We start from the raw sequence: 9980 nt of genomic DNA, 5'->3' as shown, positions 1-9980 counted from the left end.
AAGCCCTCTTGTCCCTGCAGATAGAGACCAGGAAGAACATAGGTGCTTCAGGGTCCTAGCAGGAAATGGGGGCACATTCAGAGTCATTATTTGAGGAGAAGTTAATTAAGGGACAGGTTACAAAGGGGTGAGAGGGTATGGGACACTGTAGGACAGTGAAGCCACCAGAGCAAGGAACTGCAACCCCAGACCCAGAGGATGAGAGGAGGGAGCAGTTCCTGGAAGCTGGAGACAGAGAGGGCTGCATGCAGAGACCCTGTGGCTGCAGCTGTGACCTAAGTGGAAGAACAGCTGTGGCAATCAGGGGACTAAATACCCTGGCCTCTCTCTCCTCCCTCCATCTGATCTGCTGGTGCTCCCATGGCTGAACCTGCAGCAGAGGGCACGGGGGTCACCGATGGAGGCCAGGGGTCCACCTCCCGGGGCCCAGGCAGGTGGGGAGGGTGGGGGCGTCCGGCAGGATGGAGGGGAGGTGTCCCGCCCTGCTCTGTGTTCATTTCATGACCACCCAGCTCTCAGGAATTTGAAATTTCCCCAAAACGGGTTAGACCTGTAAGACATTCTAAGCCAGAGCCAACACAGGACTCAGAATGGGCAGTCAGACAGGACTGGGCCAGGCGGGGCGTGGAGCTCCAGAGGGGCCTCAGAGTGTTAGGAGCTAGGTGGCCCAGAATCTACAACAGTGTTTGCCTGGGCCCCTTGGGGGCATGGAGCACACAGGGGAGGGGCTGTGCAAGAATTTGCCTCCAGAATTTCTGGTGCTTGCTAATCTAGACCAATCTTGTCTACCTATTTTACTTATTTATTTACTTTTATTTTTATTTTTTTGAGATGGAGTTTTGCTCTGTGGCCCAGGCTGGAGTGTAGTGGCACAATCTCAGTTCATTGCAAGCTCCGCCTCCCAGGTTCAAGCGATTCTCCTGCCTGAGCCTCCCGAGTAGGTGGGATTACAGGCGCCCACGACCACACCCTGCTAATGTATTTTCAGTAAAGACAGGGTTTCACCATGTTGGCCAGGCGGGTCGCAAACTCCTGACCTCAAGTGATCCACCCGTCTCAGCCTCCCAAAATGCTGGGATTACAGGCGTGAGACACCGCACCCGGCCAATATCCATTTTATTTTATGTGGGCTTAAGTGTCCAAGACACAAGGTACTATATATAGGACCAGGGCCAACAAGAGTTACTGTCCTTGTATAATAAAAAAACCAGAAACAAACAAACCAAAAAACAACCAACAAAAACCAGAAACAAAGGCTACAGAATACAAGCCCAGAATCTGAGGGGCAGCTCACCTGTGACACCCACAGGGACCTCAAAGTTGGCCTATGGTCAATGCCCTCAGTTGCAAGAACCAGTTAAGTAGGGTCTGAAGTTTCCAGGGTTGAGGGCTTACCCGCGGTTCTGATATGCTTTTATCGCCCTCTGTTGGCAGAAATGACAAATTACAGTCAGTCCGTGGGGCGAGTGTGAGCCCTTCTCAGATGCATCCAACCCTTCCAGGGAATAAAGTGGCAAATAGATCCACCCACATCCCAGCGACCAGTGAGGCGAACCATCCATTGGCTCCATGTCTCCATAACTCGAAAAAGCAAAAAGCAGCCAGCTCTTTTCAATGGCATGCTCACGTATTCTCAAGCTGGGAACAGGCGACCTTGGCTTGTAAGGGTCACTTTGCACCCCCGAGGGAGCCCTGACCTGGGAGCCAGGGGCCTCTGTGTACTCCTCCATCAGATGGGGTCACGAGACTACCTGGCCTCTCCTGCCAGGCACGCACCAGGCTCTGTAGAGAAAACTGAGCAGACGCAGGCGGGAGGCACGAGGGTGTCTTGTGCTGAGGGGACATCTCACTTGTCTCTGCTCCAGAGTGCGGGGGCAGGCTGAAGGCTGAAGTGCAGACCAAAGAGCTCTATTCCCATGCCCAGTTTGGGGACAACAACTACCCGAGCCAGGCCCACTGCGACTGGGTGATCGTGGCAGAGGACGGCTACGGCGTGGAGCTGACATTCCGGACCTTTGAGGTTGAGGAGGAGGCCGACTGTGGCTACGACTACATGGAAGCCTACGACGGCTACGACAGCTCAGCGCCCAGGCTCGGCCGCTTCTGTGGCTCTGGGGTAAGTCCCGGAGACGCTGGGGCTGGGGCAGAGTGTGATGAATCACAGCATGAGTTGTGGAGTGAGACACACCCGGGTTTCAGTCCTGGCCACCTCCTCCACTTACGAGCAACGGCGAGGAGGCACGTTTTGCTGAAGCGGAGTGGGAAGCGGGAGAAATGTCAGGAGGCTGGGAGGCAGCCAAGGGACCAGTTCTTGAAGGCCCCTTACTGAGGCAGCCATGGAAGAGCACTTTTCCTTTTGGGAATTTCCCCCTATTTTTGCAAACTCTTTCCCTCTCCCCCCACTTTTTTTTATCCCCCGAGACGGAGTCTTGCTCTGTCGCCCAGGCTGGATTTCGGCTCACTGCAACCTCTGCCTCTTGAGTTCATGCAATTCTTCTGCCTCAGCCTCCCAAGCGGCTGGGATTACAGGCATGTGCCACCACGCCCACCTAATTTTTGTATTTTCAGTAGAGACAGGGTTTCACCATGTTGGTCAGGCTGGTCTTGCACTCCTGACCTCAAGTGATCCACCTGCCTTGGCCTCCCAAAGTGCTGGGACGATAGGCGTGAGCCACCACGCGCAGCTGCTCTCCTCCATTTTTATTTGGCCCCCAGGCTTTAAAAATATTTAATTATGCTTTTATATATTTCTTATATTCACATTTCTCTCCTCAAGCAAAACCAAATGCCAATGAAAATTACAAGTCACTTACTATACACAACAATAGTTGTACTCAAGGTCATCATCAGTGTTCTCATTGTTCACTTTTTCAGTGGGCCTGTTGTGTTTGCTATTTCTCCAGCACCCGACATAGGGCTTGGCATATAGTTGGTGCTTGGTGGGAGTTTGTGCACTGGCCAGTACAGTGTCCCGGTCACTCCCCTGGCTGTACCACACTGGACACTGCCCATACTGGGCACCAGCCCCCTCCTTTCTGTTGCCTCCAGGCCTGGTCGCTCAAGCTTCTTTGCTATTGGCTGGACTTAAATCACATCATTTTGGAGTCACCAGTGCTCCTGTGCTAAACAGAAATTCAAATTGTCATTTGTATTTTTTGAATAATTCCCCATCTTCTTTCACCCTCTAGAAAAGGAAGAATGACAAAGTGGCACTTAGCCAATGCACTGCCTTTGATAAAGTCTTTCCAACTGTGGGGTCTGTGGAAAGGAGCCTCTTGGAGGGTCCTGAGTGGTTAACCGTGGGGGAAGCTCACTTTGTCTCCACTAGAACCTCGCAGGCAACAGCCTTGGAATGTGGCTCCCATTCACAGACCACCTGGCAAAACCTTTCTGACAAACGTGGTGGCTCCATCCCAGTTTTTGTCCTTGGAAGGGACAGAGGCCTGAACAATGGTCTTTGTTTCAGGTCTCCTGGGAGACACATCACAATGATGACCCTGGAGTTCGGTGATGCATGGTGCATCCTTTACAATCAGAAGGGCCGGAGCTTGGGTCCTGCCTACCTGGGATAACTTGAGTCTCAGTTTCTTGAAGTGAAAAATGGGGATAGTACCTGCCTTATAAGGTTGCTGTAAAGTTTACATAAAATCTGGAAGTGCCTAGCACAGCACCTGACCCACCTGCGTACTTAATAAGTAATAGATTCTATATGAGCTATGCACCTGGGATCATCTTTGGAAGAGCAGGGCCTGCAAAGCTCTCTGGAGCAGAATTTGCAATGTTTTCTTTTGGAAAGGAGCTTGTTTGGATGCTCTTCAGAGTCTCTGGTACCAGGGACACATCCTGTGTCCTTGCATAAGATCCTGTCTCGTCCTCCTAATTTTCAACTCCAATCACAGCTAAAGTCCTTCTCGTTTCCCTTTCTCCTTTCCTCAGCCGTTAGAAGAAATCTACTCCGCGGGAGATTCCCTGATGATTCGATTCCACACAGATGACACCATCAGCAAGAAAGGCTTTCATGCCCGATACACCAGCACCAAGTTCCAGGATGCCCTGCACATGAAGAAATAGTGCTGACGTTCTTGAAAGACAGAAACTGAGAATGTTTTGTTTTTGTTTTTACAACAATAGCACCTTGAAAAATCTGCCCTAAAACAGTGTACAGTATTTTTCTCAAACAAAAACTCAGAATCCAGTCTTGGAGGTATATATTTGAATGAAAGTCATGTAAGCTTGGCCAACAAGGTGGAGAGAAAATGTTCTTTTGATTCTGTCTGCAATGTTATCACTCATGAACTGTTAAAGATTAGGATTGAAGTCACTGACCATTCAAGCTATGTTTGTTCATACCCATTCTCCTTGTCCCTTGCTCCTATGTGGCAAAAGGCCAGCCTTGGGGTTGGCCGTTCCTCTAATCTGGACTTGCTTGCAAAGGTGCTGGGCTGTCTTCTGTCTATGTTGGGCATAAGGGATGAAAGCTTGGCTGTGACTAACATATGGCTCACAGCTTTGGCTGGAATCATTTTCTTTCTCTCTGCCAGGGACACGTCAACCAAGAAACCTGAAAATATGGATGGATGTCAGGACTAAAAAAGGCATCACAGTAAGCAGTGTGCACAGAGAAAGTTTCGAGTATGAAAATCATTGTCATAAAGTTAGGAGACCACGAAGCCATTTCTCAGTCATTCACACTCCTTGTCCCTTTGGTTTCCCACACTCCCTAATTGCATTGGGGGCTAAGGCATCCATTATGAATACAGCAGAACATTTGCTGGCGAGTGTCCCGTCTGCTGAGAAGACAATATTGTGGCTCGTCCTGAAATTTTTTCATTCATTGACTTTGAGAAGACTCCACCTGTGCTTGGAATTCCACGGGCTTCGAAGAACATTTCTTCTTTTAGCTTTGGAGGCACTTGCCGTGGCACACCTGGACTCCTTGACATCCAATTCAAACTGCATTTGCAAAATGTGCAAAGACATCTTATGAGGGACCAATTCAGGTTCCTTGTGGGGTGAACACTGTTGAGGACTGGTTAATTATAAGTTATGTAAGAATCATCGCCTTGTGGAACAAGTCAATCAGCGACTAGCTTCCTGTAGCCAATCAGGTTAAAGAGTGCGTTGGTAACTTTGCTCTGATTAACTAATATTCAATCACCAACTTGCAATCAGAATTCACAACACTTGGCACTTGTTCTAGAGAAGTGTAGAGGATGATGTTTACATAATTTTAGCACCTCAAGGTATAATTTAAACAGTGTGGTAGTTTTGAATGGCATTTCATTAAGGCATCTATGGGCATTATGAGCTAAAAGCTGTGGTATGTTAGCTTTAAAAGAGTATTTATGTTGGAATAATTTTTAAATAATGTTTACATAACTGTAAGTCCTGTTTGGTTAGTGTTGAACGCAGGGCGGCACACGAGTGTTTTTGGTTAGAGCCAAGAGAGCTCCCATGCGCCAGAATTCCTTTGGGATGAATCAGCATCATTTTAGACAAAGTATTTGTAAAAAGGTGAAAGGTTATATTTTTTACAGATCAGAATATGGCACCAGAGGACTGTGTCTCATTAAAGTGATTGCTGGGAGCAAAAACTAGAATGATACGAGGAAAGGTCAGAGAAATGCATGGGAATATTTTTTCCTTAAAACAAAAAAATTAAAGTATTCTTATTAATAATATATGTCTGTATATATGTATGTATGTAAAAGATCAGCTGTCAAAGCCTTAATCAATGCAGTGTGGAAAATGCCAATCCCTGGTCCTCGCTTTACTGTGGGCCCTGCAGGATTGGCTCTCCGTTTCCTGCCTCTCCTTTCACCAAACTCTGTTTTCGCCTTTCTCGGCACTGGCCTGAGGCTCAGCCTACACGCTCATATTGTGCATATGGCAGACCCTGCCCCACGTGCGCTTCGATACGGCAAATGGAGCAGCTGACCTCGTGGCTCCAATCCCACCTGCCTGTTAGGGTAGATTCCATTTCTCTGATTTTTGTATTTTCTGAGGTTTTATGTGGTCTCATCTTGTCTATGAGAGTTGAAACTGGAACTGGGATACCTAAGATGGCTGTTAAGGTTCTTTCTCCAAGAAAATAAAAGTTCTGCACTTTTAACCTTTAGAAGTCTAAGCAAGATTAACAAATTTCATAGAAAAGTGGGAGGGAGTCAGAAACAGTGTTGGTGCTGCTCAGCAGGACGGTGAAACAATGATACTTCTTTTCATCTCCTTAGCATGAACATTTTCAAAAACACACAGCTTCAACCATTGTCACCATATGGCCAATTTGCAACAATGGGACTCTTATGAAAAACCTTTATTTAGGCCTTCTGTGTGACGTATCCGCAGAAAAGACAAGCTCTGATTCAGCTGGGGCTAGCTGGGCCGCTCCTCTGGAAGCCCACACTTGTGGGGACTTGGGCATGACACGGGTTCTTGCAAAGAAACTCGAGCTGGCTTCACCAGAGAGAGTCCATTCAGCAGAAAGACCCAGGCCTCTGCCTTGGTGCTTCCAATTGCTCAGTGACCTGCCTGCAAGCATCCCCAGAAGCAAACAGCAGAGGTAGAAGATACCGCTGCAGCCTGCTTTGTGCTTTAATTGGGTACCAAGCTTTGGGGATGACACTGAGTTGCAAAAATAGTTTCAGTTCAGAGAATTGTCTTAGGACAACAGGCTAATGAAGGATTTGGGTTCTGGGTTTTTAGCCTGGCTCAGTTCTGGTGTAACCTGGTCTAGCAAAAGCTAAGCCTGGATTGCAGGGCAGGAAAAAATCTGGAATTAACTTTAGCCAGTAGAATTTCTTCAAACAGAGAAAGAGAGGCTGTTCATTGATCCACTATTCCCTCTATTTTCCTCTAAGGTAAATATTTAGAGGTATTTACCTGTAAGGTGAAGTTTCCCCTCTATTTCTATTTTACAATTTCTCTCTAAAGCAAGCTTGTCCAACCCATGGCCCAGGACAGCTTTGAATGTGGTCCGACACAAATTTGTAAACTTTTTAAAGAAACATTGTGAGATTCTTTCTGTGACTTTTTTTCTCATCAGCTATTGTTAGTGTTAGTGTATTTTATGCATGGCCCAAGATAATTCTTCTTCCAGTGTGGCCCAGGGAAGCCAAAAGATTGGACACCCCTGCTGTAAAGTTTCATATCACTCACGAATTGCTCAGCTGATTGAAATAATTTGTAAAATCCTGCTAACTAGCAAATTCACAGTGAGTTTTCCTGTTGATTGGGTCCCTTTGATAACTTCCAGATTGATATTGTTAGCGTTCCATTTGTGAATGAATGTTCCTTGGGCTTTAGCAGATGTTTTTAAAGTTTCTTTTGTAGACTGAACTTCTGAACATCAATCCCAAATGCCTAAAAGTTTTCTTTTTAAAAAGGAAAACTGTTTAAAGTATTATATGTAAACATATGGGTATTTTTTATTTTGTGTAATTTTACATTTCACGAAATGATGTCAGTTTCAAAGAGAAAGTGGAGAGGACCTAACATATGTCTCTACCTAGAAAGGATGGTTTCATTAAAGAATGTGGATTTATTGATGTGTCTTGGGTTTGTATTGCTAATTCAGACCAGATGGGTCCTTTTAGTGATAATTTTCTCCCATATCACAAGAGCTTGGGAGAGAGTACTAAAAGGGGGCCCTTCTCTACAGCCTTCCACTCTCTGGTGAGTACCCAAGTGCCTAGCTCCAGAACAGAGTTCACTAATGGACCCAGAAAGTCACGAGCAAAGCTAAAGATGGTTTTCAAATTTATTCCCTTTCTTACACCAAAACAAGCTGAAAATCTGACAACCTGATTGTGAAGATGTCTGCTGCCAAAACCATCCAGATGTGGTAGACATCTTCCATTTGCCCCTCAGCTCCCCTCGCCACCCTCCTCTATCTGGACATGCGTCTGAGGACTATTTATCTGACACCCGAGACTGAAGGTTATGACTCCCAGTAGGTGAGCCCCCACTCCCCGTTGGGGGCCCTGGAAGTCCCTCCTTCCACTTGCCACTTGAGGCTTAGGGGTGGTAATGACACCCTGCTTGTCTAACCTTGGGGTACTGCACTTCCCCCAAGGGGAATGTTTATAGGTAGTCATTTTAATAAACCCTTTTCAAATGTAGTAATGAGTGTATATTACTTGTCTCCTGCAGGGAACCTGACTGATACAGGGTCATTTGTAACACAAAGACAGGGACTCCATCTGATAAAGGACACCCTCTTCAGGTTGATTAGATGAAGAGGCTTTGGGGTATGTTTGGAGTTTTGTGGGTTATATTACAGAAGGGTAATTATACAACTGTGTTTTTAGAAGCACTCAGATTGCTCTTAATGCAAAATCCTTTAACACAGGCAGTTGTTTTGTGCTATACATAGTCTCAAGATTTTATGACTTTTCTGCCCATTTGCAGTCACCAATTACATAGAGATGATAGATAGGTGATTGATAGATAGATGATAAATAGATGATATAGGTAGATAGGTGGATAGATAGATGATAGAAAGAAAAAGAAAATGAAAGAAAAAAAAGAAAATGAAAGAACAAAAGAAGAAAGAGAAAGAAGAAAGATGAAAGAAAGAAGAAAGAAAGAGAAAGAAAGAAGAAAGAAAGAAAGAAAGAGAGAAAGAAAGAAAGAAAGAAAGAGATAAAGAAAGAAAGAAAGAAAGAGAAAGAAAAGGAAAGGAAAGGAGGAAAGGAAAGAAAGGTGATATATAGCTATAGATCTTCAGCAAGGTTTATCTTCTAGACCTAACAATGAGTCCCATTGGTGCAAGCGTATGAATGCTGGTGTATCAGTCAGCATAGGCTAGCTTATGCTGCAACAACTATCCCCCAAATCTCAGGGGCTTTACATAAGATTTATTTCTTGTCCACACTACACGTTCATTTCTGGTCATCTGGAAACTCTTCCATATCATGCTCAGTCAGGACCAGGCTGATGGAGCAGCAGCATCAGAACATCGCTGGGTTTTATAATACAGGGAAAGAAAGGGTGACACATGACACACTGGCTTTTAAAACTGCCTGGAAATGATATATTACTTCTACTCATTTCATTGATCACAGCAAGTCACGTGAATGTCCTTAACTTCATGACAAGAACAAGGCAAACTAGCAACATTGGTGGGCAGCAGTAATGACTCTCACGTGTGGCATTTGTAGATACAAAAATGACTATAATTCTTCTTTTTGTTCTAAAATTTCACTTTATCCTACCTTATTCTTAATATTTTAGATAAAGATTTCTAAAAATTAGAAAAAGTCCACTGCAACAATGTTTGTATACCCACAAAATTCATATACTAAAACCCCAGCCCCCCACGTAAAAGTATTGAGTGGTTGGGTCTTTGGGACATGATTAGGTTATGAGGCTCCAGAGAGATCCTTCAGCCTCCATGTGAGGACACAAAGAGAGGACAGCTGCCTAGGAACTAGAAAGCAGGCCGTCACCAGACACTGAATCTCCTGGCACCTTGATCTTGGACTTCCCAGCCCCCAGAACTGTGAGAAATAACTTTCTGTTGTTTATAAGCCACTCAGTCTGTGGTGCTCTGTTTTAGCATCCCAAACGGACTAAGACAGCCACCTGTCATTTAGAATGGTTCAGCTTTTTAAGCTGACCAGTTGTTGCAGGGAAGACCATCCATGTGATTGGGCTTGTACAAATTTAAATGGTGACAAAATATAAATGATCCGAGATTCTCAGAGTTGGTGGCCCCAACCTTTCTCCCACTAAGGGCATTCCATCTGTGGTTTCTAAGGAGATGATTTCGAGGCCTAACTTCCAAAGAAGGAGAGCTTACTCACTTCATCCATTCCTTCTCCTTTAGGTAACAATGCCAAATTCATTTTGCAGAACCACCTCTTCTTCCATTGGAGGGACCCTCATTGGGGGGACTGTTAGCCAGGTGGTGCCTCATCCTTGGCCATATGAACCAAGCCAGACCAACCAAGTCCTCTTCATGGGACTGGAGTCCTGATCAG

The 9980-nt window shown here is 45.6% G+C and overlaps 1 protein-coding gene across 1 annotated transcript in view; it reads left to right on the top strand.

The window, feature by feature from the left end:
• The window catches only part of TLL2 (tolloid-like 2), a 149451-nt gene extending 141909 nt beyond the window's left edge, over window positions 1-7542 (top strand). Inside the window, exons 20-21 of the mRNA XM_012000244.1 lie at window positions 1866-2116; window positions 3937-7542. Coding sequence (XP_011855634.1) covers window positions 1866-2116; window positions 3937-4071 — 386 coding nt within the window. The 3' untranslated portion in view covers window positions 4072-7542. The remainder of the gene's footprint in view (window positions 1-1865; window positions 2117-3936) is intronic.
• The last annotated feature ends 2438 nt before the right edge of the window (window positions 7543-9980 follow it).

This window comes from Mandrillus leucophaeus, unplaced genomic scaffold (assembly GCF_000951045.1).
Source record: "Mandrillus leucophaeus isolate KB7577 unplaced genomic scaffold, Mleu.le_1.0 Scaffold117, whole genome shotgun sequence".
Taxonomy (NCBI): Eukaryota; Metazoa; Chordata; class Mammalia; order Primates; family Cercopithecidae; genus Mandrillus; species Mandrillus leucophaeus.
The sequence above is the reverse complement of the archived record's forward strand: the minus strand, read 5'-3'. Positions and strand labels throughout refer to the sequence as shown.